This window comes from Labeo rohita, chromosome 17, assembly GCF_022985175.1.
Source record: "Labeo rohita strain BAU-BD-2019 chromosome 17, IGBB_LRoh.1.0, whole genome shotgun sequence".
Lineage (NCBI taxonomy): Eukaryota > Metazoa > Chordata > Actinopteri > Cypriniformes > Cyprinidae > Labeo > Labeo rohita.
Genome location: NC_066885.1, coordinates 7,724,332 through 7,740,175, shown reverse-complemented (window position 1 = coordinate 7,740,175; position 15,844 = coordinate 7,724,332). Strand labels below are relative to the sequence as shown.

The 15,844-nt window shown below is 33.4% G+C and overlaps 2 protein-coding genes across 2 annotated transcripts; both read right to left on the bottom strand.

Annotated features, from left to right (window-relative positions):
- Positions 1-2,111: 2,111 nt before the first annotated feature.
- Positions 2,112-7,840, bottom strand: lrrc57 (leucine rich repeat containing 57). The gene is made up of 6 exons (XM_051134271.1): positions 7,568-7,840; positions 6,813-6,945; positions 6,582-6,717; positions 5,132-5,400; positions 4,851-5,036; positions 2,112-2,770 (listed from the first exon to the last, which is right to left on the bottom strand). Exons 2-6 carry the CDS (start codon positions 6,894-6,896, stop codon positions 2,729-2,731), a joined length of 717 nt encoding a protein of 238 aa, XP_050990228.1. The 5' UTR covers positions 6,897-6,945; positions 7,568-7,840; the 3' UTR covers positions 2,112-2,728.
- il17a/f2 (interleukin 17a/f2) lies at positions 7,577-14,998 on the bottom strand. The gene is made up of 5 exons (XM_051134272.1): positions 14,882-14,998; positions 14,376-14,536; positions 13,885-14,071; positions 11,405-11,439; positions 7,577-7,628 (listed from the first exon to the last, which is right to left on the bottom strand). The coding sequence occupies exons 1-5, from the start codon at positions 14,900-14,902 to the stop codon at positions 7,577-7,579; spliced, it is 456 nt and encodes a 151-aa protein (XP_050990229.1). The 5' UTR covers positions 14,903-14,998.
- Positions 14,999-15,844: the final 846 nt, after the last annotated feature.

The window sequence follows — 15,844 nt, the reverse complement described above, 5'->3', positions numbered from 1 at the left end:
ACTGTGCCTGTTTTTTGTTTCTTTTCTCAACTCATACATATTTTTGAAAATTGTGTACTGAATGTATTTTTTTTCAGTTCATTATGAGTTTACATTGAACAAAATTTCAAATACAGCATTTCGATATCAGAGCTTTGTTGTCCTTTAATGATACAATTGAATGTCTAGTAATGTTTTCATTTTTGCAAATGTTAAATGAGTGGAGTGATAGTGTTAGTGGTATAGTTTATCCAAAAATGAACATTTACTGACTCTCACGCTATCTGGGGCATAGATGAGTTTGTTTCTTCATCAGAACAGATTTGGATAAATTATTTAGCATCACTTGCTCACCAGTAGATCCTTTGCAGTGAATGGGTGCCGTCAGAATGAGAATCCAAACAGCTGATAAAAACATAACAAAAATTAAAAACAACTGAGATTAACAATATTAGTCTTAAAGGGTAACTTCCAGAACAAAAATTTACAAATAATGTACTCACCCATGTGACATTGTTTTGTGAGGACAACATTTCAGGATTCCCCTCAATATAATGGACTTCCATGGTTCCCCTGAGTTTGAACTTCCAAAATGCAGTTTAAATGCAGATTCAAAAGTCTCTAAACAATCCCAGCCGATTAATAAAGGTCTTATCTAGTGAAACGATCTTTTTTTTTATTTATTCATTTTTAATTTACAATTTATACACTTTTTAAACTCAAACGCGCGTCTTGTCTAAATCTGCGTGAACGGTTTAAGACAGGGTATGTCGAAAAACTCCCATGTTTTTTTCTCCTCCAAATTAAAAATCATACTAAATCGCCGCAGAAGTACCGACCCAGTGTTTACAAAGTGAACATGCAAAGATCAAAAAAAAAAAAAAAGGTAAAACAGCGATGTAGGACGATTTTGAAGTTGGAGGAGAAAATGAGATGGGAGTTTTTCGACATACCCTAACTGTATTGAATCGGGAAAAACAGTTCGCGCAGACCTAGACAAGACGAGCGTTTGAGGTTAAAAAGTATGTAAATTGGTAAATTGTAATTCTTTTTAGAAAATAACCTATCATTTCGCTAAATAAAACCCTTCTTCCTCCGCTGAGATAGTTTAGAACCTTTTGAAGCTGTATTTAAACTACATTTTGGAAGTTCAAACTCAGGGGCACCATATGTTCACTATAGTGAGAGAAATCCTGGAATGTTTTCCTCAAAAATGTCTTTACGACTGAAGAAAGACGGACTTGAACATCTTGGATGACAAGGGGGTGAGTACATTATCTGTAATTTTTTGTTTTTGAAGTGAACTACTCCTTTAAAGCAAATCATTTGCATCATTAATACATCCTTGAGTTTTGTTCTTATGCACTATTTTCTGCTACAGCAGAAAGTCTTAAAGCCTCAGTAATCACGAGTCTAAAAATACTGTCGGTAGACAGATAGATGTACTTTATTCATCCTGAAAGTATCATTCAGATGCCATTTTTTTTTAATACAATGCAAGCTTTATTCTGTGGCTAAATGTTGCAGCAAAAGGAAAATTTAGTGATGTAGTACACTGAGAAGCAGGAACATGTATTTTGTATTAGAGTAAAAGCCATTCATGACTGATTTTGGGTAATATGTTATCATCATCTGGTTGTAAAATTCAGGTGTTTCAGAATTAACACATTTCCATTAATGTGCATATATTCATTCACTGAAAGAAACACTAGTTCACATGAAAAAGAAAAGTCAGTGGGGACCAAAAACTGTTTGGTTACCCAAATTCCTCAAAATATCTGCTTTTGTGTATATATCTGCATACAGGTTTGGAACAACATGGGGGGTGAGTGCATGATGACAGAATTTTCATTTTTGGGTGAACAGATGAACAAAGACAGCATTCAAGTGTGTAAGTAGTACATAGAGATGACCATGAAGAATAATAGAGTTACATCTCAAAAACTGCATGAAAATCATAGTTCTTTACTAAAATGCTTGTTGAGTTTTGCATTTTTAGGATAAGAAAACATGCAGCATGTATACACGTGTAAAAGCAAATGTACTGCAAACTGAATGTTGTGTTACAAATATAAATATCCACTGGCATTCATTTTATGGACAGTACTCAACATTAAGACTCGTATGCAGTCTTTGTTGTAAGAAAAAAATGGCTACTTCATAAATATCACAGCAAATATTCTTTAACGGAAGTTTTGAGATCACAGTTCAATCAAAATACTGTTAAACAGATAAAACCTCATTGAAGCCCAAAACAATGTTCAAATCAAAGAATAACAGACACAGGAAGAAGAGAACAGATGTGAGGATGCAAGGTCTGTTCTAATGCTTTAAAGTAAATGAATAGCAATAGAACTTACTATAAGGGTACAGGACATACAATATATTAGTTAGTCGTTATACCAGCCTTTCTGTAGGACTGACCTTCTAAACAGATGTGGCATTAGTGCACTTGAGTATACAATAAACCATTCTCCAGTGTAAATGTCCTCATGAAGCTGAGTCTGCATTGTATGTTGGTTTATAAAATCTTTGCAAAGAAAGAGTAATGCAAGGTCCATACAGTGCTGTTTGTACTGTAATGTAATGAGCAGCAGGGCTGGGGTTTCTGAGCCGTCGTTCTACCAAGTTGTGAAGCAGTCTTGAGCACTTTTCTGTTTCCGTCTTGCCGTTTACACAAGCGGTCCCAGCTGAAACCTCTCTACGGTAAGCCCAGCGCAGAGGACAGGTGCAGGAAGCCTCTGACTGTTCAGGCAAATTTCTTCTTGGTTGCGGTGAAACGTTCCATGTACTGAAGAAAGATTAAAGTCATTAGATGACTATGTAAAAATTTTTATTTAAGACGGCTTTGTCATTAGGCTCCAAAATTACATGCTTAAGACTATTTTCAGAAAGTACACTAAAGGTCACAAGGTTAGAATAATTTGGATTTTTTTTTTTTCATGTTTTTGAAATGTGATTTTGCTCGCAAAGGCTTATTTTATTAATATAATTTAAATAAAGCAAAAACAGTAATATTGTGAAATATTATTACAATTTAAAATTAATATTTTCTACTGTTAAATTCTAAATGTAATTTATTCCTGTGATGCAAAACTAAATTTTCAGCAGTCCTTCAGAATTCATTCTAATATACTGATTTGGCACTCAAGAGACATTTATTATTATCAATGTTTATTCTGCTTAATATTTTCGTGTAAACTGGGATACACTACTATTTAAAACTTAGTGTAATCATAAATGATCTGCTCATTTTGGGAAATAAAATCATTACCCACTTACACTACCAGTAAAAAAATTTTAAACAGTAAGATTTTTAATGTTTTTTTTTTTTTTTTTTTTTTTTTAAGAATTCTCTTTGGCTTAAAATACAGCAAAAGCAGTAATATTGTTAAATATCTTTCTAGTTGAATATATTTTAAAATGTAATTTATTCCTGCATTTTCAGCATCATTACTCCAGTCTTCAGTATCACATGATCCTTCAGAAATCATTCTAATATACTGATTTGCTGTTCAAGAAACATTTATTATTATTATTTATTAATTTAGAAATGATGAAAATTAATTATTTTATTTAGCAAGCATGCTTTAAAACTTGACCAAAAGTGATGATAAAGACATTTATAATGCTACAAAAGATTTCTATTTTAGATAAATGCTGTTCTTCTGAACTTTATGTTCATCAAAGAACCCTGAAAAATATCATACTCAAATGTTTTCAACATAATAATAACAATAATAATAATAAATGTTTTTTGAGCAGCAAATCATAATATTAGAATGATTTTTGAAGGATCATGTGACTGGAGTAATGATGCTAAAAATTCTTTGAAATCACAAGAATTTATATTATATTTATATTTTATATTTTAAAACAGATTCAAATAGAAAACAGTTATTTTAAATAGTAAAAATATTTTAAAAATGTACAGTTTTTGCTGGATCAAATAAATGCAGGCTTGGTGAGCAGAGGATACTTCTTTAAAAAAAAAAAAAAAAACATTAAAAATCTTACTGTTCAAAAACTTTTGACTGGTAGTGTATAACATGATTGTAATAAAAAAAAAATTCTTAAAGCTTTTAAATGATAAACAGAAAATAAACAGATCTGAACAGTGGCTATAAACAGATTTTCCTGGTTATAAGACTGAAATTTTCATTTAAAGTGAGCCAAAAAAAAAAAAAAAATAAAAAATCAATGGTTGGATTGAATTTGATTTTTATAGCCACTTGGCCCTGTTTACACCTGGAAGTAAAATTTGTTTTAGGTTATCTAATAACAAGTGGACTAACGAACTAGAGGTTTAAACTAGGTTCAAAATGTTTTGAGATTTATTCAGAATCGACAACACACACAACTACATCACATCTGCAGTGCAAACACTATTTTGTCTTGAAAATAACTGACAATTATACTTCAAACATTAAATTTCTCTCTCTATACATGGGAAAATGTATATTTGAGGGTGTAATTTTTTTTAGGTGTAAACACGACAAGTGTGATACAAGAAAAAATCTTAGTTGAACTGAAATGAATTGCTCAATTCAGAGCTAGATTTCAAAAAAAAAAAAAAAAAAAAGATATTATCTCCTGGATTTTCCATGATTCAAAATTACACCTTGCTGAAATGACAGAATAGATTATGAGGGGTTTTACTTTGTTTTAAAAACAAATAATTAGACTAGTTTTGTTTTACATTCAAACTTTATCTGTGGTATTTTCCATCTCGGAAATATGTGATATTTATAGAAAAGGATTAGACACACAAAACTGACTATTGACATTGGACCTGGAATATAAACAAAAAATGAATACAAATGACATAAGAATCAAATCTATAATAGTAGTCTAAACTGGCACAAACTTACTTTATCATAGCCTTCTAGGTCACGCAACTTTTTAACTTCAAACAGGTTGCCCTCCACCGACAGCAGGGACACCTGGGAGTCTGTGAGGATGGAGATAGGGATAGAGGAGAGCTCCAGACAGTTCTCCTCCAGCCGTAACACCTTCAGTCTGGGAGCACGAGACACCTCTGGAGACAGGGTTGAAATCTGAAACAGAACAAATACAGCCCTAAAAGTCACCCTGACACTCCTCTATCATTTCCTAAAAGCAATAAAATTAAAAAAAAAAAAAAAAACCTCACCTGATTCTGATTGAGGTTGATTTCAATGGCTTGCAGTTCGGCCACCTCTGCAGGAACCACCTGGATCTTATTCTTGGACAGGTCCAGAACATCAAGCTGGCGAAGGGTGCCGAGTCCATTAGGAAACTCCTTGAAGTGATTCCCAGACAGGCTTAAGGTGCGCAAAGACTTCAGTTGACCCAGCGATGAAGGAAGCTGCTTCAACTGGTTCCCATTTAAAATAAGTGTCTCCAGCTTCTTGAGTTTCCCAATGTCATTTGGTAGACTGCCTATACACATAAAACAAAAAAATCATACATTAATGGAGTGCTTAAAGGTTCAGATTATAAAATACAAGCTCCTATGCAATAATATGACTTTGAATTACTGTGTACAGCTGAGGTCAAAAGTTTACATACACCTTGCAGTTCACAAGAGAAAATAAAAAAACTTGATGCATTAAGAGGTAAAATTTTTTTTTTTTTTTTTTTTTAATTTGAAGATCAGGGTAAATTTTGAAGACAAAAACTTATTTTGTCTTCTAGGAAACATGTAAGTATCTCCTGTAGCTTCTGAAAGGCAGTACTAAATGAAAAAAATATGATATTTAGGCAAAATAAGAAAAATGTTCAAAACTTTACACCCCCAGCTCTTAATGCATCATTTTTCCCTCTGGAGCATCGGTGAGTGTTCGAAACTTCTGTAATAATTGCATAAGAGTCCCTCAGTTGTCCTCAGTGTGAAAAGATGGATCTCAAAATCATACAGTCATTGTTGGAAAGGGTTCAAATAAACAAAAATGCTGAAAAACCAAAGAATTTGTGGGAACTGAAGGATTTTTCTGAAGAATCGCTGGCAGTTTAACTGTTCAGGACAAACAAGGGACTCATGAACAACTATCACTAAACAAAAAAACACATCTGTGGATCATTCAGGTAACAACACAGTATTAAAAATCAAGTGTATGTAAACTTTTGAATGGGGTGATTTTTTATAAATTCAACTATTATTTTTGCTTGTGGACTATATGTAAACATGCATTTTGTATGATCCCTCTTATTTTGGTTAAATAATTAACATTTTGCAGATTCTGCAAGGTGTATGTAAACTTTTGACACCAACCGTAGACATTACAGTATGTTTCCTGAGCAGCAAATCAGCATATTTTAATGATTTCTGAGGGATCATGTGGCACTGAAGACTGGAGCAATGATGCTGAAAATTCAGCTTTGCATTACAGGAATAAATTACGTTTTTAATTGTAATAAAATCGTAAGCAATTATTTTAAATTGTAATATTTTTTCACAATATTTTTGTTTTTATTGTATTTTTAATCAAACAAACGCAGCCTTGATGAGCATAAGAGACTTAAAAACATTAAAACGCTTACTCATTTATACAAAAAACAAAAGAGTGGAATGACAAGTTTTTCTTTATGATGGCCATATTTAGCTATATGTCAACACTTACTAAGTTTATTGCTGCTTATGGTAAGACTCTTGAGTTGTTGGAAGCCTCCTATGAATGCTGGAAGCACCTCGATTTTGTTGCCGGACAGATCAACTGTCCGTAGGTTTGCGGTGAGTTTCTGCAGCTCCTCTGGGAACTGCATAAAGACATGTGAGCTGTCAATAATCCATAAGCACATCGCTGCTAAGTGCATCAGAGTGGTGAATATGATTACGACAAGCCTATTAGTACCTCCGTCAAACCCTTTCCGGTCAGCTGAAAGACTCCGGTCTTCTGAGATGTTTCCAAATGAGCTTTGAGCGCGCTGTTCCCCATTTACAAGATATGAACGCTGTCGAATTTGATCAGGAAATCCACTGGAAGGCTAAAATAAAGTTAGTTAGACCCTTAAAATGAACCTAGGTTATTGTATAGAGACCATTATTTAAAGGGACAGTCCAACAAAAATTAAAAAATCAGGTAGAATTTATCCACCCAAGTTTCTTTCTTTTATTAAACACAAAAGAAGATATTTTAAAGAATGTTGGTAACCAAACAGTTGCTGGTAGTTACTTTTCATACAAGTTTGAAACAACATGAGGGTGAGTAAATTAATTATTTGTATCTTACCATGGTTAGATACAAATACAAACATGGTTTCTATAAAATCTAACTGAATGTGTTGTGAAAAAACAGCCGTCTAACACGCTTTAAACGTAAGAGTTTTGATACACATTTACTAGATTCATTCACTGACTCATTCATTCACAAATTATTTAGTAAAAATGAACATTTAAGCTAAAATCTTAGTTGTAATAAATGTTTACACATTAAAAGCATGGTGAATAATACAATTCAGATGGCAATGACGTAATTTCTGAGCTGAAAAAAACACAGGTCATTGAACAACTAACCATAATCTTTTAGCACTTTATAGCAAAGACTAATCAGCAAAGAGCTGTCAAAATTTGGCCTAATATTGCATATTATTTTAGAGTAATATTTACCTTAGCCAGCTAGCTCGACTGGCTATCTGTAAATCCACAGTTTGACAGTGTGTACCGCAGGAAAAGTTTACAGAATCCCGTTGGCTAACGCTAAAGAACTTTCATTAAGCGCTTAATAAATATAAATCAACGTAATAAAATATTATCGGATGGTGATCTAAGGTGGTGGTCAAATGGTGATCTAAGGAACTTTGTCCATCCCCAGGCTGATGTTTGTTTATGTAGAAACAGGCAGTTAGTTGACAGAAGCCGCTGCGTGTAATTGCACCACCCGTCCGCTGGCTGGCGTTGATAGACAATGTATCTTCCGTTTCATATTCTGTACATCGCCACTTAGCGGCTTGGCTGTGAAACGGCGTGCAATGATTTTGACAGTCACTGTCACTGGCCATCCCACAACCAAAAAACATGTTTAAAAACCATTCAAGTAGATGTTTACTAAGATCCTTCTATTATCTATTGAAACCCACAGTAATATTTCAAATATCAGTAAGCTTAATATATATAAAATCATCATTTATTGGGTAAATTCAGTTGGGAGGTGGCTTTCCTGAACCCTAAACCCTAAGATTCCCTTACCAAAAAGAAGTATACTTCAAGTTTATTTTATTAAGTATACTTAAGTAAAGTTCAAGTATATTTTTAAGTATACTTTATGTAGTAAGTATACAAATATCAGCATACTATATACTTTTCAGTGTACTACTTTAATACTCCTTGGGACTAAATTGGCCCACTTACTAGTATATAAAAGTCTACTTTTAAGTATAACAGTAGTAAACTTCACAGCTAGTTTACATCTATGTTTTTAGTTTGTACTGCAAGTATACTAAAAGTGAACTAATAGGAATACTGATAGTTTACTAATTAAATACTTTTTAAAGCATTTTTAGCACACATTGAAGTATAGTCTCAGTAAACTACTAGATTAGTAGCTTTATACTGTAAGTATACTTGTAAGTTTTCTTTAAGTAACTTTATATCATACTTTAAGTATACTATTATCTTCCTATTTAGGTATTAATTTGTATATATTTTGTTATATGAATATCTGAACATATAAAACATTATAAATAACTCAGTCTAATATGTAGACAATGTTGTCTTTGTTTATAAAGCGTTTTACGAAACTAAGATATCCAGGGAATGGATATAAGTGGTTGAAAGTATCTCAAAGGCCTCAAAACTAGATACACAAACCTCAAGAATGCTGGCAATCAGCAAATATTAAAAAGATTAGATCTTTATGTCACAGTACAACAAATAACAATACAATACAACTGACAAAACAACAACAAAAAAGTTTAAATGAAGTCAGCAAACAGCAAAACAGTAATCCTATAACAGTAACTGGATAATTTATTCATGCTGCAATGGATGCTGGGAACTTACAAAGCCTTAAAGTTTCAACAATATGAAATTCTTTGCTCAGACAACTGTGTTTGACTAGTTGGGACAATATTTTTGTAATGTTGGTCTGACAAGGGTTTTTATTTAAAAAGAATAGCATTTTTTAGTATTTGAGACAAAATGTTTCGTACAATGGAAAATATGTATTTGCATTTTTTACATTGTAGAAGCATCTGTTTTGGTTTCTTTGCTTGTGTTTTGGAAATTTCGTACAGAAGATGTGTAATAGCATCTCTCATGTATAACAATGAAAACACGGATTCTCAGAGCACAAGTATAGCTCAAATACTTTTACTAAGTATAAATCAAGTATACTTAAATGTAATTTTAAGTATATTTCTGATAAGGTTATAAAGCACATTTCTGAGAAGTACATAAAAAGTCGACTGAAAGTATACACTAATAGCACACTTGAATAAACTTCTTTTTCGTAAGGGTTAATAGTCGAGGCCCTATCATTTTGAGGTGAATATGTTTATAAGGCTGAAAAATCTGTATGTAACTTTAAGGAACGTCACTACCGCACCCTTTTTTCTGCATTTAAGCACACTTTTTTAGGAGTTATACCGTAACATTTAGTTTTTATATGTATACAACTGTTTAAAACTGTGCTAGCTAAGCATGTGCTGATTACCATCTTTGAGCTAGGTTTAAAAGTATCTAAAACACCCCAAAAAACAAAGATGTCACTACCGAAATGCCACCAAATGTTTCGTTAGTGACATCTTTGTTATTTTGGGTGTCATCCCATAGAATTGTCACTACTGTTAACAGTCACGACCGAAACGTCATCACTGTTTCGGAAGTGACAAAAAGAGAACACATAGTTCTTTATTTGGGGGAAATAAACAAAATTTTAGTACAGTTATTTGTATTTCAGTATGTTTTAGTAGTGTTTTAGTATGCAAATTCAAATTCTGTGAGGTGGTAGCTACCAAAGCATTACTGTCACTACCGAAAATGTGCAGTCATTACCGAAACATGGGATGTTTTGTCAAAAATAAAGTGTACTGAATTATCAACTAAGATGTTATGATAGTGTTTGGTTCAATGTATATTCAAATTAATGAATCCTTAACTTTGAAATGAGTATGATCAACTTTTTTGCCTTTTACAAAGAAAATTTGGATTCAAAATACAACAAATCTCATAAATTACACTTGAAATGTTGTTAATGTAATTGCTAATGATTTACCTAAAAAAAAAAAGTTAATAAAATAGCAAAAAATATATTTACAATGTAGATGTACACAAAATCTTAAAAGGTCAATATAACCCTTCTGATTAATGTATATTATATGTTTCAGTAGTGACAAATTTGGGGAGAGAATAAACATTCCAGAACTTTCTGAAAATACAATATGAGAGTTAACTGCCTTATATGACATCCAAATTTGATATGCATTAACGTCATGCATAATAAAAAATTGGTCTAATTTACCATAGGTTAACCATAGAGTTAGAGTTACCATACCATATTTAAGTGAATTCAAGCCATAATAATAAATTATCTTATTCAATGCACTGTTCATAAATGAGATGGCAGGGCTGTAAATTTAGACTAAATTAAGTTGTTAGACAATCTTTTACCAGCTACTTTTGGTTAATTTTATGTTAGATGATATTTAATTTAATTTATACTCACAAGAAAAAAACATTAAATTTGCGCATCTTATATTTAAAAATAATATGACACTAAACTGTGGAAAATGCTTCAGCTGTATGAAGCATTCAGAATAGCTTTGATTAAGTTACTTTTTTTTTTGTATGACAAAGGTGGCAATTATTTGTTGTAGTAACTAAAACTAAATTTTGTCTAAACTAATATTGTCTGTGACAGATACTATGGTTACCATGGTTGTACAGTAGTGAGTGCCAGAGACCACATCCACGTCCTGACATGTATGTGGTAAAAGATGCAATTGCTGCTATTTAGTTACTTCATTATGTAATGACTAGATCCTCTCTTCTTACTAAAGCGTCAGAAAATTCTCAGAAAAAAAAAATGCAAAAAAGGCAAAAAATGTACCTTTAGGGGTACCACAGCTTGTCGATGAGGCAGTACCCTCTAAATGTACAACTTTTTACCTTATTTACTTCTAAACAGTTTATAGTAGTCCTACTTAAAGATACTAACATGCACTGTTTAGGCATAAGGTACAAAATAATAAGGTATTATTAGATAAGGTACAAAATTGTTCCCCAGTTTTTCTCCAGTGACAAACTGTTGTACACATATTCATAATTCATAAAATGTATTGTTAATCAGTCAAATACAAATATCAAAAAGTGTTTCAGTGTGTTATTACTCTCTCTTTTTTGCATAAATGTCTGCTAAATGAATACCCATAAATATATAATAAAATTGTAATTAAGGAACTATTTTGTCTACAAAATAACTTACAATATCAACATTACAATACACATTACAATATGTATTCTGTTAAAAGCAAATGTCTCAGCTTTATTGGAACAAATGAATAAGTATATTGTAACACTGAAACAAACAAGATATTTTTAGAGATTTTGGCCCCCACACATGCACAACCCACTATTAGTTTCGCAAAAGTTGCACTTAAGCATTTCTTGTCTTCCGTATCCTGTTTAAGCAACAGGGTATTCTGATATAAGGGTGTTCTGACAAATTGAGTTGACAGACAGTACTGGTGTATTATAGTCTGTGTTTAATTTGCCACTACTATATTTGATTGAAGCATAGTACAGCAGAGACCACCCAGCTAACAGGGTTCTCAGGAGATTGGCTAACATTCTGACAAAGTTCTTTCAAAGTTCTGAACAAATGTTCTTCCAGTACTGTAATCCTCTCAAAAAGTTTTAGTTGGATGCTTGTCTAACATTTCTAAAAATGTACAGTGCTTTGCAAAAGTATTCAAACCCCTTCATTTTTTTCACGTTTTATGTTGCTGTCTATGTTAAACTGCTTTAAATAACTTTTTTCCACATCAATCTACACTCCATACACCATAATGACAAAGCAAAAAAAAAAAAAACAGATTTGTGACAACTTTGCAAATTTATTAAAATAAAAAAAAAAAAACGAAATAAGTACATTGCATATGTATTCATACCCTTAACGCGGTACTTAATTGAAGCACCTTTACAGCCTCAAGTCGTTTTGGATATGATGCGACAAGCTTTGCGCATCAGAATTTGGCAATTATCTGACATTCTTCTCCTCACCTCTTCACCTCTCAAGCTCTGTCAGCTTGGACGGGGGCAGACGCACATTTTCAGGTTTCCCTAGAAATGTTTGATTGGGTTCAAGCCCAGGTTGTGGCTGGGCCACACAAGGACATTTGCAGAGTTGCCTATAAGCCACACTTGCTGTGTGCTTAGGGTCATTGTCCTGCTGGAAGGTGAACCTTCTGCCCAGTCTGAGGTACTGAATGCTCTGGACTGGGTTTATCTCTATATTTTGCTGTGTTGAGCTTTCCTTCTACTCTGACGAGTCCCTAAGTCCCTGCCGCTGAAAAACAGCCCCACAGCATGAGGCTGCTACCAGCACACTTTACTTTTGGGATGGTACTCTGGATGAACTGGACCTGGTTTCCTCCAAACATGATGCTTGGAATTGAGGTTCATCAGACCAGAGAATCTTGTTTCTCACAATCTGAGTGTTCTTTAGGTGCTTTGTTGCACATTCCAAGTTGGTTTTCATGTGTCTTCACTGAGAAGAGGATTGAGTTTGGTCACACCGCTATAAAGACCGGATTGAGTGTTGCAGTGATGTTTGTCCTTCTGTAAGTTCCTCCCATCTGCATATATGATCATGGAGCTCAACTAGAGTGACCATCAGCTTCTTGGTCACCAGTCTAACCAAGACTCTTCTCCATCGAATGCTCAGTTTGAACAGGAGGCCAGCTCTAGGAAGAGTCCTAATTGTTCCAGACCTCTTCCATTATGGATAATGGAGGCTACATGCTTCTGTGAACCTTCAATGCAGCAGAATTTTTTCTGAACTCTTCCCCAGATGTGTGTCTTGACGCAATCCTGTCTCTGAGCTCTACAGGCAGTTCTTTTGACCTCAGGGCTTGGTTTTTGCTCTGATATGCCTTTTTAGCTGTTAGACCTTTTATTGAGAGATGTGTGCCTTGCTAAATCATACCCATTCAATTGAAATTGCCACAGGTTAACTCCATTTGAAGTGTAGTAAAAATGTTTTTTGCTTTGCCGTTATAGTGTATGGAGTGTAAACTGATGTGAAAAAAGCTTCAAAGCAGTTTAACATAAGGCTGTAACATAAAATGTGAAAAAATGAAGGGGTTTGAATACTTTCGCAAAGCACTGTAAATGTTTTTTAAACTTGTCTTAGAATGCTCAGATGAAATTCAAAAGTAACATTCCCGTAATGTTTACAGAATAATAAAATGGAATGTTCCCATCACAAAGTATTTTAAGCTATCAGAGAACATTCATTAACATTCATTAACAAAGCAAAATATTCTTAGAACATATTTTTATCAGCCGGACAACATGGTTTTTATTGACATGTCTTTATTTTATGTTTGTTTTACCATCCAAACTGTTTTAGGAAAAAAGTGTTAAAATGTTTAATCCCAAGACATCGGTTTGGTTACAGAGAGTGCACAATAACAATCAGTGTTATATAAATGTTATGATTCATAAAATGTATTGTTAACTGGTCAAATAAAACAACCAAAAACATGTTTAAATATTTTATTAATACTCAATACATAAATATAAGTGTCTGCTAACTTGATAAATCCAAATATTCAATACAAATTTGATTCAGGAACTATTTCATCTTAAAATAACTTAAAATCTGTTCAAAGTCTCAGCTTCAGTGGAACAAATAAATTAGTTCTATGATTCTAAAATGGAAAGTCATTTCAGGAGGTTTTGGCCCGCACACACGTACACCCCACTATTACTCTCTCAAAAGTCACCCTGAAACACTTCCTGTCCTCCGTATCCTGTTTCAGCACCAGGATGTCCTGATAAATAGGTAAAGAGTTCAGTCCTATATCCACACCGCTGGGAAAGACACAATATTCTGAACTGCACTGGGCTTCGAAGAGGAACTGCGGTATTCTGTCTGGTGAATACTTCGGTCTGAAAGCAGAGAAAACAAGACGCTTATTTCAAGACAAAACCCACAGAACTAACCAAGACCTGCTTTACTTGCTTTCACACTGATGTCACATGGCCTGCTGTATCTTAAAAGTGCTTACACGGTAGCCATGACAGCTAGCTTTGAATTTTAACCTCCTGATACATCATCAACATTGTGCATGCCATGAACTGTAAATTATTTATAAGATATCAACAACATTCTAACATTGTAACTCTAAATCGTAGTTCATTTTGATTCACTTATTTCATTAGTTTCATTTGTTTCTATCATTTTGAAACTTACATCCAGGTCCATGGAGATAGTGAGCGGTTGTGGATGTTGCCGTTTCCCTCCGCGTCCAAATCCAGAGAGGCATAAAAGTCAATCGTCAAACTAGTGTCACATAATTTTTTCTGCCCTTGTTTGGCAAATGTGAGGCTTGCCAGCGCACAGCTCAGCAAAACCTAAAAAAAAGATTGCTATCCATTATTATATTGTATTAAAATCAAACCATTTCTGAGCGGAGGCCTCTTTTCGCAAAAACATATTACATTTAAACTTTATCTAAAAGTTTTAAGATTAATCTTTATGATTAAGCAAAGCAAGCATACAGTGTTAGCATAACTATTAGCATCGCTAACAGAATTAAATTGAACGTTTCAGTCATCTCACCACATTTTTAGCATTGAAGAAGCTCAGAAACATCTTTAATGCCCCCTTCTTATTCTCTTGCAGTGTGAAAATGTTTCTCTTTCCCCTCATCTATTTATGCAATGCTTGATCGTGATTGCATAGATAATATGGCCTACCTCTGACCTGGATTTCCTCATCAGATCAATTGATAGGTGAGGGGTGCTGTTTAGACCTACATTTTTCCTCGCGTTACCAGTAATCTGACCTACGGATTACAGATCAGTCTATGTTGGCATTGTTGCAGATCCATTTCACCGAGTTTCGGTTGGGAAAAAAATGATGAATCATAATTATCAGGCTTTTGGGGTGAGTTATCAAGATTTTGCATTTAGTTCAATCTTTTAGTCTCGTTTCGGAAACTCTGTTTGGTTGTGTGTTGTCTGATTAGGTTTTTCAGATGGAGAATCATTTAGAACCTTTATTAAAAACACCTTGCATTCATTTTTTGCCAGTTTAATACACTGAAAAAAGTGGTTTTGGAACAAATTTTACTAAGAAATTGCTAGAAGACGACTAAAATGGTATTTTCTTGTCAAATGTACTATAGTATTTGTTTTATTTACAACTTTTTATATTATCATGGTCATGGTATAATGTGTGGTAGAATTCAATGATAAGCAGCTGGTCTTTGTTGTTTTGTTGTGATGAAGGCTTTCTACAGTCATCCTAATGTGCCAAATGGATGAATTTATATTTTCCTATTAATAATGAACATGCATTTGCTGCTTTCTACCTTTTTGACAAAGCACAAAGGACCACCATATATTTCACCTTGGATGCTTGTATTCTACCATGGTTGGCTGGTTTCTAGACAGCTTTGGTGAACCAATATCACCAGAAAGACTGTGTTGGTTGATATTTAAATGGATAGTTCACCCAAAGATGAAAATTCTGTCATGGTTTCTAACCCTCATGTTGTATAACTTTCTTTTGTGGAACAAAAAATAAGCTATTCTAAATTATGTTGGTCACCAAACTGTTTTGGTTACCACGGCCTTCCATTGTATGAAAAAAAAAGGAATGTTAATAGAATGTTCATTCAAAGTTCAAAGTTAATTCAAAATTCAAAAAAAAAAAAA

Coding starts and splice junctions, on each gene's coding strand:
- lrrc57 (XM_051134271.1), bottom strand. CDS start 6,896: ATGGGGAACAGCGCGCTCAAAGCTCATTTGGAAACATCTCAGAAGACC. Junction 5,037..5,131: donor TCAACCTCAATCAGAATCAG/GTGAGGTTTTTT, acceptor GTTCTGTTTCAG/ATTTCAACCCTGTCTCCAGA. Junction 2,771..4,850: donor ACCTAGAAGGCTATGATAAA/GTAAGTTTGTGC, acceptor ATCTTTCTTCAG/TACATGGAACGTTTCACCGC.
- il17a/f2 (XM_051134272.1), bottom strand. CDS start 14,902: ATGAGGAAATCCAGGTCAGAG. Junction 14,537..14,881: donor TGAGGAAATCCAGGTCAGAG/GTAGGCCATATT, acceptor TCTTTTTTTTAG/GTTTTGCTGAGCTGTGCGCT. Junction 7,629..11,404: donor TTAACAGAATACATATTGTA/ATGTGTATTGTA, acceptor CTGTAAACTTTT/CCTGCGGTACACACTGTCAA.